The sequence below is a fragment of the Triturus cristatus genome, chromosome 7 (assembly GCF_964204655.1).
Source record: "Triturus cristatus chromosome 7, aTriCri1.1, whole genome shotgun sequence".
NCBI lineage: Eukaryota > Metazoa > Chordata > Amphibia > Caudata > Salamandridae > Triturus > Triturus cristatus.
In genome coordinates this window covers 160,091,615-160,112,027 of record NC_140590.1, presented here as the reverse complement: position 1 = coordinate 160,112,027, position 20,413 = coordinate 160,091,615, and the positions used below count along the sequence as shown (strand labels likewise).

Here is a 20,413-nt window from a genome sequence, read left to right as displayed (position 1 = left end):
GTATAACAGCAATCATCCTCGGTCACAAAAAGATAACATCCCCTTCGGGGAATTTTTAAGGCTGCGCCGAAATTGTACCAGCCTCGCAGATTTCTACCATCACGCCGAGATGATAATGCAAAAGAAATTAAAAGACAGAGGTTACCCCAAAAGACTAATCAGACATTCCCTAAAACGTGCGAGGTTCTATAACGGGGACTGAGGTTCCGGACTTTTAAGAGTCCAGAGGTGTCAGGGAAACAACACCCAAAGACCCCTGAGTTCCTTCCTGTCTCGGTGCACAAATAAACAGACGCGGGCTTCTCGATGGTGGCGTCAGAGACCAAGATTTATTTACTGCAGGGACACAGAAGTCATAGGAACCACACAAAGGCAGAATCTACGAGACTGTTCAAATTGCAAGAAGTGGGTTGCTCCTTAAATACACGAAATATGTCTTTAGGCAACATTACACAAATATTTTTCATGCCCAATCCGATATCCCAAACAGACATCAAACAATTAGTTGTAGGTTTTCGGTATTCGATCACGTCTCCTTGTCAGTTTTCCATTCTTTGACCGATCCTCCCCATCATAAAAATCGTATCCTCCCCATTGTAAAAGCCCAGAAGGAGAGGAGCAGAGCCAGGTGCAAGGGATAGAAAAGCAGGATAAGATATGTTTATGGATCGTAAACGGGCATGGCTACCGTATTCGGCCTCTCAATCAGGACAATGGACACGAGAACTAGTATAGCAGGATTGGCCTCAGGCAGGGGAGGCAGCTTGATTCTGCCTAGTCACGCAGCGTCAGCTTCCTCGGGCTTGAGCTTACGTGTCCTTAACAAGGTGATTCTGCCGGGTTCATCGCTCGTCCATTGACTATGTGAGGGCAAGAAACAAAATGGGTGCCGTATCTAAAATGGATGCCATAATTTTACAACAGAATGCCCTGTTTCTCAGTGAATTCATGCTCGTAGCGCAGCGAAAACACTGTCATGCATATAATGGATCATTTACGGTTCATTGGTACCAAAATCGTGTCAGTACTACGATACCGAATACACGGGCTCGGATCGCTACAGAACCTCAGACCGTCCTTTTGCCCTTACATAGGCAATAACTTACTCTATATCAGAGTCCATCTCTATGTTCATCAGGTCACTGATATGTTGCTGGAGCATTATTCTATCTTGTGGCGTATCTCCAAAAACAGGTGGTCTTCTTACGCATGTTGAAACACAAAGGCTACATAAGGCAGGACCACACTGAACAATGAGACAGCATGAGAATAAAAATACCAACACAACACCAGTGACTATCAGAACCTTCCATCCCCATGCAGATAACAGACTCCAGAACCATCCCATTTGTGACCAGTTACCTTCCTCTACATGAATAGAGTCAGAGATTTTGTGTAACTTAGAAATGGCCTTGTATACCGTTGGCGCATTATCTGGGATAAAAACACAGCAACTCGATTGGATCATCTTGCATACCCCACCTCGATCTGCAAGTAATACATCAAGGACCATACGATTCTGTAACGTCATGAGGCGATCCGCTTGAAGCTCAGCTGTCAGGTTACTAAGGGCACCCGCAGTTTCGGTAATAGTGGATTCAACTACCCGTGTTAGTTGACGTAAGTTTCTACTGTTGGCCATAGGCCCCCAGAACGGAAGGAAACCCTTGAAGAAGTCTCCTGCTTCTTGGCCAGCAGTGTCTTCCTTATTGAGAACACCTCTCACAACTCTAGTTTTGTGATAATCCGGTGCAGCAGTGTATGTCGGAGGCAATAGTTGAGCGATATAACATGAGCCTGAGAAGTCAGCAGGTAGCCATGTATATGCTCTGTCTTTGCAAACAAAATAGGTGCCCTTAGCAGCTAAGAATGCAGGGGAAGACTGTGACGGGAAATCGTATGTTTCGGTACAGTCACTCTTCCCTAGTCGAGCTTTCGGATTCCTCCCATTTCCTTGCAAACAGACCTGACCTTGGTGGGGTACGACCCAGATCGGAGTCGAGCTTTTATGTTTGTTCTCACCCAAAGTAATGCCATATTCCGTAACATTCCAACCCATGTAAACTCGCAATTCATCCTTGGGAATAAACGGAGTGTTATTGACGTCTCTAACCATGTCAGTAATTCCTTTTACCAAGGCTCTATTAGCGGAGTTATACCTAGTGGAACGCGGAGGTCGTGGGGGATAGGTCTCTAGAGCATAGGCGAACATGGTCTGAAATGCCCAGAATGATCCATTATAACTAAAGGGCAGAACTAGATACGGGATACCCTTGTCCATGGTATGTGGTATCAAGCCACACACCCAGCAGTTCGTTGTGTTTACCACTAGTTGATGTTGGTGCAAGAGCTGAATGAAAGTGTTATTTATAAACTCAGAGCGTCGAGCTTGCTCATGTGCAGGAAAAGGATTGAAAGAATGAAAAGAAACAACAGTCGGAGAAACAGAAACATGGGGAGATACTGTAGATGTAACAGGTGCAAAGATCAGTTGAATACCAAAAATAATTCCGCCTACCAGAGTTATTAAAACAATCAGAAATGTCAGAGCACATTGCATTAGGAAACATTTGCCATACAATATTTCATACAGTCTTGTCTTGCGAGCATTTATGACGTTAGCCCGTCGCAGTTCAGGAAGCTCCATCTTCTACAACCGTTCGCAACGGATGGTTTGTACCTGTTAAAAAATTGCCTCTGTCTACCCTGGGAGTTCCCAAAATAAACAGAAGAAACCGACCTTGTGTCTGGTTCCCTGCAAGTTAAAACAAGGCACACGTTACGACCCTGCGGTAACCCAGATGGCAAGGTGAGAGAACAACAAAAACAAAAAGGATAAAAATTATAGAGCGAACTTCCTGACTGAATGGAATGTGATAAGATCAAGACAGTTTTCAAATAGAAAGGTAATTATGAAATGTTATTGTTTCATGGAGTGAGAACGTAGGTTATATCTGTACTTTCCGGGTCTTGTTTGATCTTGAAACAATTGTTCTACAGGTACAGTAATGTTCGAGTCCACAGGTAACAAATGTTCGCCTTGTATAACTCTCTGTTCAGGGTTCGAAGGCACAGTTCCTGGTGGGGTATCAGAGTTCTGCGTTTCAGTTCGTTTGTCCGTTACATACTCTGCATCACTGAAGGGGATGAGCCTAGGAACAGGTTCTGTCTCGGATACACCAAATCCCTGTCTAACCCAGTTGTCGTAGGGGAGTGGGAGAGGGACACGCTTTGTATGGCTAGCATGCACCCAATTCTTTCTTCCAGCTAGGCGTACAGCAGTTCTTGTGGCCAGGAGCACTTGAAACGGGTCCACGAATCTTGGCTGGAGGTTCCGGGTTCGTTCAAAATTCCGCACCACAACTTGATCACCGGATTCAATGTGTGGCCTGGACTCTCTGGCAGTTTAGGCAAGGATTCGAATACCTGTTGATGAATAAGGCTCAATTTAGCAGTCAGGTCAAAAAGGTAATCAATCAACATTGGATATTCGATCTGTTTGAATTCCTTTGGCCTGGGGACTCCCCAAACATTAGCAGGACGACCAAACACAATCTCATATGGGCTAAGCCCTACTCGAGAGTGTACAGTCGCTCTGGTGGACAGTAAAGCTAAAGGCAGTGCGTCTGGCCAAGATAGACCAGTGGAAGCTTGAATTTTAGCAAGTTTCAGCTTCAAGGTACCATTGTACCCTTCAACCAAACCTGCTGACTGTGGGTGATTCGCACTGTGGAATTTCTGGGTAATTCCCAGACCCGCACACACACTCTTCATAACTTTCCCTACAAACTCACTTCCATTGTCCGACCAAACAATCCGTGGCATACCATATCTGGGGAAGTACTCTTTGAGGAGGATTTTGGCAGTAGACATAGCAGTGTTATCCTTTAACGGATATGCCTCACTCCATCTTGAAAAAGCACAGACTACCACTAGGACATATTTGAGATTATTACACCTGTCCATGTGGATAAAATCCAACTGAATCACTTCAAAGGGACAAGAAGGGGGAGCAAAATGACCAGTTGGGGTTGGGATTCCCTTGCCAGGATTATGCATCAGGCATATCATGCAATTTTTCACCACTCTTTCCGCGCACTTAGTAATTCCATCGTTCTTCCATACTGGAGCTAACATTTTACAGATCCCTTTCGAACTAATGTGCGCCGCTCCATGCGCCATCGTGACTACCGCGAGTACATACGCATCAGGTAACATCCAACGCTGCTGTTCAGACAAATCAACCCAACATCCACTTGAATCCATTTTACCCGTTTTCTCCTTCCATTCATTCTTCTCATTTTTAGTAGCTTCATTCTGGATTGCTTTCACACTTTCAATCGTATTCTCACACATTCCTGATTCAGCAATCCATCTTGCAGACGTTGCAACGTACATTCGACTCATCATGTTCTTGGCCGTTTCTTTGGCGACCTCATCAGCAAACGCATTTCCACTGCCAACATCATCCGTAATCTTTCGATGTGCACTGCATTTCACAATCGCAACTTCATTCGGTAGGGTCAGAGATTCCAACAGGTCGTTGACTAACTGTCCATGTTGGATCTTAGTCCCATGGGACGTGAGAAAACCTCTTTCCACAGACGTCCAAAACTATGTGCTACGCCGAAGGCGTATTGGCCATCAGTAAACACATTCACTCTCTTTCCCTCAGCTAAAACACATGCTCTTGTTAATGCAATTAATTCTGCAGCTTGGGCAGAATTCTGGCTTACTCTTGCGGTCTCAACGATCGTACTCAAGGTCGTAACTGCATATGCGGCCGTCACATCACCATTCTGTAGTTTAAAACATGACCCATCGACGTACAAAGTGCCATCTGGATCAAGTAACGGAGTATCTTTTAAATCAATCCTACCTTTTGTCTCTTCCTCAGTTCTAAAACAACAATCATGGGGCTCTGAATCACTCGACTCTTGAGTAGTCGGCAACAGCGTTGCTGGATTCAATATGTTGCATCGCTTGATCTGAATGTGACTTGCCAAAAGTGTCAGCTCATAGCCTGATAGTCTAGCATTGGTGAGGTGCTGAGTTTTCGTTCGATTCATGAGTGTATCCACAGCATGTGGAACCATGACTACTAACCTGTGGTTTATGACTAGTCCAGCAGACTGTCGAATAGACACTGCAGCTGCTGCTGTAGCTTTCAAACAACTTGGCAATGCTCTGGCTACCGGATCTAATGTGGATGAGAAATATGCACAAGGCCGTTGTTTGTCGCCAAATTGTTGCGTTAAAACACTCAACGCACAACCTTCTCTTTCATGGACATATAAAGTAAACGGCTTACTGTAGTCAGGAGTACCCAACACAGGAGCTGAACACAGTGCATCACGTAAGTCGGAGAAGCTCTGTTGACATTCATCAGACCATGGCAAAGGGCTCGGAACACTTTTTCCAGTCGGGGCTACCAATGGTTTTGCCATGAGAGAAAAATTTGGGATCCATTGCCTGCAGTATGACGTAATACCCAAAAACGCACGCACTTCTCTCTGTGTGCTTGGTACAGTCATCTGCGAAATTGCTTTGATTCTCTCTGGGGTCAACCTTCTTCCCTCCTTTGACAAAAGATGACCTAAGTACGTCACTTCTTGGCAACAATATTGCAGTTTAGAAGGTGAAACCTTGTGATGCAAGTCTGATAAATGACGTAATAAAGAAATTGTAGCTGTTTTGCAAGTTTCCTTGTCATCAGCAGCCAGTAAAAGATCATCTACGTATTGGATCAGAGCAACACCAGGAGGAAGTACAAGAGCATCCAAATGACCTTTTAATGCTTGGCTGTAAATTGAAGGGCTCTCACAATAACCTTGTGGAGCGCGCTTGAACCTGAAACTGCGACCACCTAAGGAGAAACCAAAAATGTCTCTACTTTCCTCGGCTATCGGAATGCTGAAAAAGGCATTCTTCAAGTCGATCACTGTAAACCATGAGGCTGAGGCAGGAATCAACGTCAATAATGCAGTGATATCCGGGACCACAGGAAACTGCGGAATCACTATTTTGTTAACCTCTCTGAGGTCAATCACAAATCTGTAGATTGGAGGTTTGGAAGGGTCCGTGCATTTCAAAATCGGCAGAACAGGACTATTGCAAACATTTCCTCTAGTTTCCTCTATCACATCTTTCTGTATTAAGTCTTTTACGATCAGTAAAAGTGCACGTTCACATTCATTCGAAATCCGATACTGTGGGATTCGTGGGAATCTAACATTCGCTTTCAGACTTACCACATAAGGGGGAATTTCCAAAAGACCTACATCATTAGGACCAGTTGCCCAAAGAGTATCAGGGAGAGAACGCAGCTCCGGTGGGAGCTTATCCATTGACATGTACATTGGAGAAATAACTCTCTTACCCAATGTGAGCTGTACTCCCGAAGGAGAACAGTACAGTGTCGCATGCAGGCGTTTCAACAGATCTAAACCAAGCAGATTCTCATTACAACCGGTTGTTAGAATAAGGGGTGCTTCTAGTTCGCATGGCCCAACAGAAATTGACAAAGGACTAGAAACAGGATTGTGAACAGGGGCGCCTGAGAAACCTACTGAAGTGTTCGTTAAGCCAGACAAAGGTGCGCCAGGGAGTTTCGCATGCATAATTGAACTTTTTGCCGCACCAGTATCCAACAGAAACGGTTCGACCACGCCTAATGTAACTACTGCGACATAAGGTCCACTCTGATCAACTGGAACTGATACTACTCCCTCTCTTTGCCTGTGGCTGTCCTAGTACTCGCTTTTATGAATCTCTTCATTATTATCATAGTAATCCTCAACATGATACTGTGAAGATCTACCGAGTTGCGTAGATTGTACATTTCGCTGATCGAAATAATTTGATGGGCGGTCAGCCTATGGAGTCATTGTACCACGTCCTCTACCTCTAGGAGCTTGCACAAACCCACCACTACTTCTCTGAGCTGGGACACCACTGGTCTGTGCGAGCAGTACTGGACACTCGTTCTTATAATGGCCCTCCTTTTTACAATAGGCACACTGATTCCATGCTAACTGTTGTCGGGGAAAACCATAATTAAATCTTTGGGACGTCCCTTGCTGGAATTGTGGTTGTTGCTGAAACTGGGGTCGCTGCTGTGAATCTGACTGATTCGAGCGAGGCGGATACGCCTGTTGCAAAAGAACTTTAGTTTTTAAATCTTTTGTCTTCTTTTCTTACTTTTCCTTCTCTTCTTTCTCTCTATTCTCGTAATACTGAGCAGTTGCAAGTATCTGTGCTGTCGTCGACACTGCCCATGCACTCTCAGAATCCTTTAACTTGTTACTAAGCTCTGGCAGTAAATTAAACACAAACTTGTCGACAAACAACCTCGGACCTCCCTCAGTACTCATATCTTGCCCGCTGTGGTCTACGAAGGTCTCTTCAAATCTAGTGAAGAAGTCAGAGGCGCTTTCGTCCTTCTTTTGCTTGCATGCTGATAGTTTATCCCAATTGACCCGTAACGCTGGCATCAGCGTTTTCATCAAATTAATTATTCTGCCAGGTAAAGCAGCAATCAGAGGCTCAGGTTTAGCACCACCAACTTGTTGCGCGTCTGCCGCTATAATAGCTGGCCAATCACCTCCTAAGGCGACTGGGTGGTTTTCTTGCCGGATCTTGGCCCATATGGGTCGTGGCACTACATTACCAAATAGCATTTCGATGTCTGCTAAATTCATGACACATGCTTGAACTGTCTGCGTTAACTCTTTATAATAACCAGCAGGATTTTTACGCGGGTCCGGCAACGCCTGTTTTACTGCTAATACTTCGGCCCGCTTCCAAGGGATGTGTATCCACACTCTATGGAAATGTGCCGGAGCAGCTGCAATACCATTAGCCGCATCAGCTTGGACTGCATCGCGCCATATGGGTGGAACTTCCCTCATCGGATATTGACCTCGTCTTTTCCTAGTAATCGGTGAACCATCAGAGTCTCTTGGTGCTCGAAGAGGAGAATCATCCCTATAAGCTAAAATCAGTTCTATCGCTTCCCTTACTTCTGAACCTATCACCATTCCTGCGGCGAACTTTTGCTGAACATTTATCAAATCAGAGGGGACGGAATCTAAGTCATCATCGTCCCATTCCTCACGCACAAGAGAACACATCACGTCAAAGACATAACGTTGAGTTGGTTCATTCCATTGCATAAATGTATCTGACACTCTTCGTGCATCATACTTCGCAGCTTTCGACATCCACCTAAGAGCAGTCGAATCTAATAATTCTCGTTCCTGGGGACCAGGAAACTGGCTACGTCTCTGTGTAGAGTCAGAAACGGGGGTCCCAATTAAAGACCTGTAGAGAGGAGTTAAGATATTAGTTACAGAGTCGGTTATTTTCCGACGAACGGAAAGCGGAGTCAGAATGTTTACAGAGTTCGGGAACAAGGAAGCTGGAGCAGATGAAATGGTAAGGGTGGGAGTGGCAGGTAAAACAGTTTGTGAAACGGCAGGCAAAGGCGGAATAGGCGACCCAGGAAGAGGGGGTGCCGAGGGAACATTAACCACAGGAAAGACAGGAGCTTGAATCAAAGGAAGTGGAGCACCTATTCCAGGCTGACCAGCAGCTGGCTGCACAACAGGTAGTAACTGTGGTGCTGTAATACCCTGTGCATACGGTGGGGGTGATCTCAACAGATAAGACAACAGAGGATCCTTTTCAGGGTCCTCTATCGGCTTAGCAGGACAAGATGGCAAGACAGGGTAGCATTTATCGATCGCCAAATTATGTTTTCTATTCGCCATCTCTATTGTTTTCTCAGTCTTGTTGACATGCAACTGTCTAGCAGACTCCATTAATGTCAACCCTTTCTCTTTCTGTTCCTTCTTCGTCTTCCTAATTTCTCTCTGTTTGGCTTCTTTACGCCACACACGAAAAGAATCAAACCTTGCCGGCCGGGCTTTCTTTTTAAACAACTTCATTTCTAGATTGTCTAGAATTTCAATTTCAAAGCTACCATGCGGTGGTCAACTAAGGACACCATCTTTTCTGGTATAACGGACCCATACTTCATTATAAGCGATAGGACCTACACCGTGTTTACAATAGAGCTCATATGTAGGAGTTCCAATCGGAGGAACCGAACACGGATCCTCGAACCGGGAATCCCCGTTGCAACTTAACCAGGACAGAAAACAATTACTACTGTTAGTCATTATAAACTAAGAACAGATTCCAACCAAAATGCGCAAAGAACTTTAGGCCTACCAAATGAACCAATACCAAAACAAAGATTATCTTAACAAGAGCAACCAATGATAATCTACGAATTCAAAAACAAACGTATCCAGAGAGCAAAACAAGAGCAACAAAGCACAACCAGACTAAGCGCAACCCACTTAATACTTAACTGAAATATGGAAGACGTCACCAAGGAGAACCCGTCTACGTCTCGCCGTACTAAGGTCTGCACCTCGGGTCCAAGACAGGGCGACAGTCAGGGCAGCGGTCCTCGGTAGCCGTCTAGAAACGGGAACCTCGTGGAAGAGATCGTCGGGCCACTTTTACGACATACAGGGATCGATGAAGTGGGGTACCACCCTCCGGAATCTTCACACGAAGCTCCTCGAAATCTTCAGGCTTTGGACCGGTACCGGATGACGTCGCCCCACGTTGGGCGCCAATTTGAGGTTCCGGACTTTTAAGAGTCCAGAGGTGTCAGGGAAACAACACCCAAAGACCCCTGAGTTCCTTCCTGTCTCGGTGCACAAATAAACAGAGACGCGGGCTTCTCGATGGTGGCGTCAGAGACCAAGATTTATTTACTGCAGGGACACAGAAGTCATAGGAACCACACAAAGGCAGAATCTACGAGACTGTTCAAATTGCAAGAAGTGGGTTGCTCCTTAAATACACGAAATATGTCTTTAGGCAACATTACACGAATATTTTTCATGCCCAATCCGATATCCCAAACAGACAATAAACAGACATCAAACAATAATTAGTTGTAGGTTTTCGGTATTCGATCACGTCTCCTTGTCAGTTTTCCATTCTTTGACCGATCCTCCCCATCATAAAAATCGTATCCTCCCCATTGTAAAAGCCCAGAAGGAGAGGAGCAGAGCCAGGTGCAAGGGATAGAAAAGCAGGGTAAGAGATGTTTATGGATCGTAAACAGGCATGGCTACCGTATTCGGCCTCTCAATCAGGACAATGGACACGAGAACTAGTATAGCAGGATTGGCCTCAGGCAGGGGAAGCAGCTTGATTCTGCCTAGTCACGCAGCGTCCGCTTCCTCGGGCTTGAGCTTACGTGTCCTTAACAAGGTGATTCTGCCGGGGTCATCGCTCGTCCATTGACTATGTGAGGGCAAGAAACAAAATGGGTGCCGTATCTAAAATGGATGCCATGATTTTACAACAGAATGCCCTGTTTCTCAGTGAATTCATGCTCGTAGCGCAGCGAAAACACTGTCATGCAAATAATGGATCATTTACGGTTCATTGGTACCAAAATCGTGTCAGTACTACGATACCGAATACACGGGCTCTGATCGCTACAGAACCTCAGGACTATCTTCTTGATATGAACAAAGAGAAAAAAGATAAATCTTTAGAAAGAATTGTCTTTATTAGCCAGTACTCAGGCTTGAGTAATAAAATTAAAAATATAATCAATCGGAATTGGAAGATTCTAAATAATGGATTTCCCACATCCCTAGCTAAGCCTCTCTTTTCATTTAGGCGTAATAAAACCATCAAGAATGCCTTTGTGAAAACATACAAAAAAACAGATCATAACATTTAACATGCTCTACAAAATCAAAAGGCTATAGGCAATCATAAATGCAGTACTTGTTCCATTTGTCCAAATTGTATTGAGGGTAAAACCCTTAAATTCAATGAGAGAACATTAACTACAAAGACACTGAACAACTGTCGGCGCAAGAATGTCGTATACCTGCTGATCTGCCCATGTGGCCAAGGCTACGTGGGCGAGACCAGTAGGGAATTACGTCTTAGACTTTTGGAACATCGGTCAGCCTTGAAAAATAATAAGGAAAATGCGCCAATGACAGATCATTTTTTTGAAATTCAATCATCAATATAACCAGTTCAAATGGTATATTTTGGAGACGGTGTTTATAAGCAGGAGGGGAGGCAACTTGAACGCTATTAGAAAAATGAGGACACAATAGAAAAGGGTATGAACACAAAGGAAGATTGGATGAAAATTATAGCCACTCAATGAATAGGAAAGGATCAGTAGGTCTTGTTTCTAGAATTTTATTCTGTAATTATATTAATATTTGGTTATACTTTGGAAACATCTTCTGATCATATGAAAAACATCAAGCGTGATATTAAAAGCTGGTTATAATTATAAGAAATGATAACTGTAGATGTGGGATTATGATCCGATTGGTCTCCTCTTTTTTCATATAATATTTTTCTCTTTCCAATATTTTTCTCTTTCCAAATATTAAACCAATAAAATTAGTGTGGAGATAAGCTGATAAGCCGATGTGTAGTCGGCGGTCCAGTGCTTCGTGTATCTGCCAGGGCGGGGGAAGGGAAAAAAACGAGCAATTGGTTATTATCGTATACTTAAAGCAAAAGGGAATGTTGTCCCGTAACAATATTTTGGGCAAATAAAGTTTTTCCCTGAGGATAAGTTAAAAAAGGTTTTCAAGTAGTTCCGGGTTATAACAGGCAGCGTAAGCGCCATTTGCGCAACCGCACTGATTAAATTGAAAAGATCAAGGCGAACCACTTCCGGGGTTGATAATTCCGCATACGCTTTGCGTGTATTATACCAGGTAATTTTTTTAAGTAAAAAGCAACACTGGCCGTATTTAACTTTATGGTTTAACATACGTTTTTTTCGGGTAAAAGTGAGATGGAACTTCAAGTAGTTCCGGGGTATAGTCGGCAGTGAAAGTATCATCCATGCAGAATCGTATAGCGAAGAGGAAGGCAACCATATACAAATGGGACCCTTTCCGGGTCAGATAATGATGTACACGCTGGCGGTAAACAAATACTTGGGTCTGCTCTCCCGATTGAGAGTACGATCGGATTGGACGTCTTAGGGACACATCTGTGGAGGATTTCTTTCAATACAAACTAGCCTATGGGGTAATAGCCTGATGGGTATTTAAAGCAACCGGGCAAGCGTGCAGTTCAATCTGCCTCTCGTTTGGAGGACACCAGGAGGAGCCGGATACCACGCAGAAATAAAAGCGGTATGGAGCTTAGTAAATGGGCTAATAATAGAGATTAACTCCAAACATTCTCTTAAAAAATCGGTATAGAGAATTATATATGAAGACATCTTTTTATTTGTTTAATGTATTTTTAGATTTCTACCACAATGACTGCCTGAGATAAACCGAAGGTGAGAAGAACGAACTCCCTTTTAGACTCCCCAACAGTAATAAGCAGAACATGCATTTGTGTGTTGATATGGTAGGTTCCACCAATAATATTTGTATATTGAGGGGTGCCATCATTTAAAAGAAAGGTGTTAGGCTGAATGGGTCTTGTTTTTTCTTTATATAAAAAATAGGTGACAGATCAAGAGTAGAAATAAAAGCGGAGGCCGGTTTCAGATTGGAGTTACGTGGTAACAGAGCAACAAACAAGTGGATAATACTAGGCTAATTGACCAGGTAAAATCTATACAATAGTTTCTGATATCCATAGAATTACAGATAGCTTTAGTATATGATAATTATAATAGGATTTCCCTCAAATCAAAAATATTGGATGATAACTTAATGACAAATGAATAGAGTTGTCTAGCATGAATTAAAAACCGAATGAATGCAAATTATTCCTTTCCTTTAAAAAAAGGGGGGGTGAGAGATTTGGAACTGATTGACATATTATTGCTCTACAGATTGCCTTAGGAAAGAAATGTCTTTAAAGATCAGACGAACTTCAGAGATATAAAGGAAATGACATAAGGTAATCGTTCATTTTGGAGTAAGAATTTTCTCTTTATATTTGAAACATGTGATTGAATAGGAACATGAGGTTTCAAAAATAAAACCGAACAATCAGTACTTCCTTTAAGACAAAAACCATCACTGAAGGATAATAAATACAGAGCCTATTTGATAGAACAACTATGAACAAATATATGAAATCTAGAGGGTGTATGAAAACACATAATAGGATTGTAAAAATTGTGAGTCATACAAAAATCATGTTATCACTGTTTAAAGAATTAAGACATTAGAGAAGTAATATGTATGTAAAGAATCTAATATGATACAATTTATCAACAGGGATGTGAAACTATGGTAACCAACCAGTGCCAAGTATAGGAGAGACATATATTTTTGGGTCTTGAAAAAGATGGAACATTGAATAAAGCCATCAAAACGCGTCGACGCTCATATCAACATAATCCGTTGGAAGAAGTTCTCCTAACAAGATATAATTAGAAAAAAGGTTTAGGATGAAAATTTGAGAAAAGTTTATTGTCAGAACGGATATGTAAACTAATGACAAACCTTGTCCTTTGTTGTCTCTCTGTGATTTGTATTTTGTAGCTACACGTCTCGATAAGGGAGGTTACTATCTGTGAGGTTGTGTTACATATATTGTATTTTAAAACATTAGACAGTTTTATGTCTATTTTTAATCCTATTGGTATTGTGTTTTTAACAAATCTGATATAAATAAAAAAAAATTCTTTAGGAAATATAGTGATCATTATGGTTTTTTGAAATTGTGATGTTCTAACACATGGGCTCAGAGTTTGGGGTGCGAATAAGATTGAATATAATCGTTTTACGAACTATTATCACCAAGGGATAGTACATTTTCACTACCTATTGCATATATTGCATGCAGTGTCTGGGGACATGGCTTCACGATGTGTGCCATGTTGTGTTTTCACTTTTGTCTGCACCATTCCACGCAGCTTGGAATGGCAGTCTCCATGAGTTTGGTGGTGGTTCCCTTCGGATGGCACAATACATGCTGCAGCCCTTAGGGACCCCCTTTAGTACCCATGCCCTAGGTGCCAGTTTTACCATTTGCTAGGGACTTGTAGGGGTGTGAAAGGTCTTGCCAATTGCACGTTGCCTTGTTTTTGGGAAAGAAGTATGGCACTGGGGACCTGGTTAGTAGGATCCTAGTGCACTTCAGTCAAAGTTGAATTACAAAAACAGGCAAAAATGGGGGTGACCATGAGAAAAAGGGGCGCTTCCCTACAGACAGGCCCCAATTCATGCTTTATCTCACATTAAAATGGTGAAATGCCACCAATGTGGAAGTTACTACTGTAAATGAACAATTGAGTAAATTAAAACCATAGTGCGACCATGGTGTTTCTTACTCCACACACCACGGTTACTTCCAGTGCTTAATCCTTAATTATCAATTCATTAGTTATTTTTGTGCACCACTGTAGTTGGATTCTTGGTCTTTGATCCTCAATATAATAAGCTTTTTGATGCCCCAGATCACTGGGTGGTGTTCAACATTGCACTACCTGTTGTTTCTGTTGAGTTTTTACTCCTCTTGATTCGTGTTTTTATCACATTTTTCACAATGTAGTAGATCATCTAATACATCACAAATGAAAACCCTTTTCCATTCTTCTTTGGTTAAAAGTTAGTTTATGTATTGTTCATTGAAATTTCTGCTGATTTGTTTGTTCTATTTAAAAAAAAGTAGGCTCTTGTGGTTTTTCTATCCCAATACATTGTACGCAATTCTGGAATTCTTTACAAGGTGTCATAATCCTGTCATTTTTATGAGGAGCTTTTTCTTGCCCATGCATGTTCACCCCACTGTGGTGCCCAGTCTGCGCTGATTGAAGATAGCCACTGTACTGTGGCTGGGACACCTGCAGGACTATACATGCATAGCTCATTTGCTTGTTTGTGTTCTAAGCCAAAGTTTTATATGCAAATAGACTTTATGTAATATCTTGATACTCCGGGAAGGATGTTCTCCTTGCTGTGACTGTGCGTAAGTAGTAATGGAAAATGTTATATTTTCTTTGCAGCAGCCCCACCTCCAAGGCCTCCCAGTCTCAGACCATCCTTTGTCCCACATGTTTTGCAGCGACCTGTGGACCAGCAACCTCCAATCATGAGGCCTTCTTTTGTTCCACATGTCCTCCAACGACCAGGTGGCTTTCCATTTTGTCTCCTTGTTCTTTCCTTTGAGTGCTTGTGATTTTGTCCCCTCTCCTCTTCAGTGCTCCCTTTCCTAATCAACATTGGTTAGTTAATTCCTCAGTCGATTTTAGAAATTTTTAGGTGTCTCTGTCTTCTGTTTCCTCCCACCTTTTTGGTTTATGCACGCTTTTACTCCTCATCTCACTGTATCCAGTGCCATCCTCTTTCTTTAAACTTTATTTTCACCCATAGCACCATTTCTTTCCAGAGCCCCCTCTCTCTCTCTTATCATCCTCTAGCAAGCTGTTAATGTAAATTTATGTTCGATGCATACGAGCTGTAGATCACACACTTGTGTATAGATCGCCATCTGGTGTTGGGCCAGGATGTTTGCACTTTGTTGTTGTCCTGGAAAGTCTTTGGAAGTCATGAGATAGGTGGCTCCTCTTTTGTACAATAGTGCGCATGGGCATTGACTCCATCGTCCAATTGTTTTTTTCCACCATCGGGCTAGGATGTGTTTGTCGCGCTCCAGTTCGGTGCCGCTACCGATCTAACTTTCGACGCGCAATCCTTTACCCTTTCTCTGGTATTGTCTTGATTGCGTTCCCTATTCGACGCGTATCTCTACAAAATCGAAACCGTCGATTCCGGTCGTCGACGCAGGCCCTCGGGCCTACCTACTCCATTAGACCTGGCGCATGGAAAGGACTCCTTTTTAAAAGTGTCCTCAATGTGGATCCAAATTTCCACACACAGATCTACATGAGGTGTTTAACCTCTGCCTTTCGCCGGAGCACGAGGCCAAAGACTGTCCAGCTTGCGCCTCTTTCTGCTCCAAGAAAATGATCCGGGATCGTCAAGCTTGAAGGAACATTGCTCGATCCTCCACATCCATTCCGGACGACATCTTCTAAGAGGGCGTCTATGTACCAGAGCAGGAGCGGGTTGAAGAAGGCATCATCAGCGCTTCCGAAGCCGACGACTCCAACATCCAAGACATCACTCCAGGGCAGCGGGTCGTGAGTACTGACGTCGACCCCCACCCACCCCCCAAAAAGGCTTCGCTTACACCTTCACCTTTGTGCCTAGGTGCACACCGGGACAAAACTTCCCACGCCCCGCCTTGGGGCCCGGCAAAGAAGTCGACAAACAAGCCTTCAGGTCACTCTGGATCGAGTCACCCTGTCGTCCATGCCGAAACACCATCCCTGGCACCCAAAAAGAAACTGCCGTACCCCTCTGTGCCGACCACTAGTTCCACATCTGCGCATTCGGCACCGAAACCTCTTCTAAAAGACCCAAAAACAGGTCAACTCATACTCCGCTCCAGGAAAAGGAAAATGGACACGCCTGTACCGGCTCCATTACCACCAAAGAAGAGAGATATTTCCACATCTCCTCTCAGAGTTCCTTCTTCACCTACGCCTCCACACCGCTCTCCTACCCCATCTCCACTTCCCTCACCATCTCCTCCACCACAGAACGATGATGATGATGATACCTCGGAGGACGGAGGAGACAATGAACCTTTAGATGTACCCAGTCATCCTGATTCCCCATGGGACAACTATGGCACGCCAGATGTATCTGATGTACCAAAGGAAGATATATATTCTTCTAGACCTTCCCCTCCAGAAGACACTATGGGGTTCACACAGCATGTACACAGGGCTTTACATTACCACGGGGTAAATATCCACACAGACCCTGTAGAAGAAAATATTCTAATGGACACATTTGACACATCTCAAAAATCCACTCTGTCTCCCTATGGGGGTAATCAAACACGCACCTGAGGTGTTCAAAGATCCTGTAAGAGCTAGGGTTATTAACCCCAGAATAGAAAAGAAATATAAATCTGCCCCAGTTGACCCGGTTTATATCAAAGGTCAGATCCCATTGGATTCCTTAGTGGTCTCCAACGCCAGGAAAAGGGCTAACTCCCAAACACCAGGCGATGCTCCACCTCTTGATAAGGAGTCAAAACTATTAGACGCCTCTGGCAAAAGGACAGCGTCACAAGCAGCCAACATATGGCGAATTGCAAACACACAAACCTTGCTGGCTAGATATGATAGGGCACACTATGACTAACTAGAGACCCTATTACAACATCTTCCAGATAAGTACAAGACCAAAGCCAATGACCCCATTCTGGAGGGTAAACTTATAACCAATACCTCCATTCGTTGTGCTCTAGATGTGGCAGACACTGCCTCCCGAGCCATCAACACAAGTGTTCTTTTACGTAGACATGCATGGCTACGCATTTCAGGGTTTAAACCAGAAGTACAAATTCCCATACTCAACCAATCGTTCGATCAGGAACATTTATTTGGCCCTGCTGTAGATTCATCTTTCTTTAGAAATGATGAAAAAAGACACCAACCCCGCCAAATCAATGGGAGCCTTACAATCGCAAGCCCCAGACGTTCCTTTCGTCGCTCCTCTTATAGAGGCATCTCTAGAGGTTATTCCCCTGATAACCCCTCCACTTCCTACAAAAGTCCCAACCAAACAACCTTTACCAGAGGTTATCATAGAGGAGGCTACAGAGGCAATAATAACAAAGGCAGAGGCAAAACTAGCAATACTCGCTCTGCCTCCGCCTCCACCCGGTGACATCCCTCCACTCCCCCCCCCCCCCCTCCTCCCTCCTCCCCCCTCCCCCCTCCCCGAACCATTCCACTCCGGTCGGGGGAAGACTGCTACAATTCCTACCTGTCTGGAGCAATATCACTACCGACAGGTGGGTGAGACAAATCATTCAAACCGGTTATTGTCTAGAACTCACCGCTGCTCCCCCAAACATACCACCCAGACAGCGCCCAATGTCAACAGAACATTTATTGCTGCTAAAGCAAGAAGTGCATTCCCGCCTATAAAAAAGTGCAATAGAACCAGTTTCCCTGCATCAGCAAAACACAGGAGTTTACTGTACCTCCTCATTCCAAAGAAGGACGGAACCCTGAGACCCATCCCGGACCTCAGACCCCTAAACCTTTACATACAATCAGACCATTTTCACATGGTCACACTTCATCAGGTCCTTCCTCTGCTCACACAAGGCGATTTCCTTGCCACCCTAGATCTCAAGGACGCCTAATTCCGCTCACAAGAAATATTTACAGATTTGTAGTGGACGGCCAGCATTACCAATTCTAGGTTCTCCCATTCGGTGTCACCACAGCTCCCAGAGTCTTCACAAAATGTTTAGCAGTAGTTGCAGCTCACCTAAGAAGACAACAAATTCACGTCTTCCCATACTTAGACGACTGGCTCATAAAAGCCAAGTCATAGAGCCAGTGTGTAAATCAATCACACACACCACAATCCAACTACTTCACGACTTAGGATTCACCATAAACCTCACAAAGTCTCACCTACAACAGTCCCACATCCAACAGTATCTCTGTGCCACAATAAACACCTCAAAAGGCCTTGCATATCCCAGTCCACCAGGGTAGCAAGCATACAAAGTCTCATTACAAAATTCCAACCACAGCATTCGCTTCCAGCTTGAGTGTTCATGCAGCTCATAGGGATGATGGCCTCTTGCATATTCATAGTACCACATGCCAGACTCCACATGCGTCCCCTAAAGGAATGCTTAGCACGTCAGTGGAACCAGGCTCCAGGTCAGCTAACAGATCTGGTGTTGGTGGACGGCCGCACGCATCGCTCTCTGCACTGGTGGAACACACAAAACCTTTCCAAAGGGCGACCGTTCTTGGAGCCGGTTCCACAGATTGTACTAACAGCAGACGCATCCTTCACCGGCTGGGGAGCTCATCTATTACATCATACCGTCCAAGCCAAATTGACACCTGAGCAAAAATTACTCCACATCAATCACCTAGAGTTACTAGCAATATTTCTGGCATTAATATCATTCCAGAAACAAATATCAGGCGAAGCTGTCCTAGTCCGCACCGACAATATGACAGCAATGTATTGTATACAAAAACAAGGCGGGACACACTCCCTACAGCTCTCTAAATTAGCGCAGAGCATATGGAGGTGGGCTATTTCTCAAAACATTTTTCTCCTAGTCCAACATGTTCCAGGAGTCCAAAACAGCATAGCGGATCTGTCGTCAGACACAACAGATTCACTAATGGGAACTTCATCCACAAGTTCTTCAACCGTTTTTCCAAATGTGGGGGCAGTCACAGATAAATCTCTTCGCCACACATTACAACACAAAATGCCCAAGCTTCACCGCCAGATATCCACACCCATTGTCCAAAGGCAATGCGATATGGCTGAATTGATCAGGCTAATTTGCGTACGCTTTTCCGCCTCTCCCACTCATTCCATTGGTGGTGCGCAAACAGCAGCAACACTCAGTGACACTCATCCTAGTTGCTCCAACATGGGCCAGACAACCATGGTACACAACACTGCTGGAACTATCAGTGGTCCCACACCACAAACTACACCTCTTAACACAGAACCGTGGAGAGGTCAGACACCTGGACCCAGCACAGCTCAACCTAGCGATCTGGCTCCTGAAGTCTTAGAATTTGGTTATCTTAACCTACCCCCTGACTGTATGAATGTTATCAAAAAGGCTAGATGCCCCACCACTAGAGCCTGCTATGCAGCCAAGTGGAAAAGATTTGTAATATACTGTAATAACAACAGCATCAATCCTTTAGATGTGTCTATTCGGCACATCATATGTTACCTACTACATCTTCAAAAGTGTAATCTAGCATACACCTCTATTGGGTTACACCTCACTGCCATAGCAGCTTACCTACAAGATAGACAACACTTGTTATTATTTAGGGTACCTGCCATTAAAGCATTTATGGAAGGCCTTAAAAGAATCATTCCTCCTAGGGCACCACCCTCACCAGTGTGGAATTTAAACATTGTCCTCACAAGACTAATGGGCCCTCCATTCGAACCTCTGCGTAAATGCGAGCTACAATTTCTTACATGGAAAGTCGCTTTCCTGGTGGCCATTCCTTCTCTTAGAAGAGTCAGCGGGCTACAAGCACTTACTATTGAAGAACCATTTTTACAGATCCATCATAACAAAGTGGTTCTAAGGACAAATCCCAAATTCCCCCCTAAAGTTCTCCCCTTTTCATCTCAATCAGTCTGTTGAGTTGCCAGTATTCTTCTCGCAACCACAAACAGTCGCAGAAATAGCTCTTCATACTCTAGACGTAAAAAGAGCACTCCTTTATTATATTGACAGAACAAAACCTTTTCGCAAAATAAAACAACTTTTTGTATCCTTCTCACCACCACATAAAGGCAATCCTATATCAAAATCTGGGATTGCA

At 43.9% G+C, this 20,413-nt stretch overlaps 1 protein-coding gene across 1 annotated transcript in view; it reads left to right on the top strand.

The window, feature by feature from the left end:
• RBM42 (RNA binding motif protein 42) overlaps window positions 1–20,413 on the top strand; it is a 266,205-nt gene that overhangs the window by 113,499 nt on the left and 132,293 nt on the right. The window contains exon 4 of the mRNA XM_085615908.1: window positions 14,996–15,121. Within this exon, the coding sequence (XP_085472034.1) occupies window positions 14,996–15,121 (126 nt within the window). The remainder of the gene's footprint in view (window positions 1–14,995; window positions 15,122–20,413) is intronic.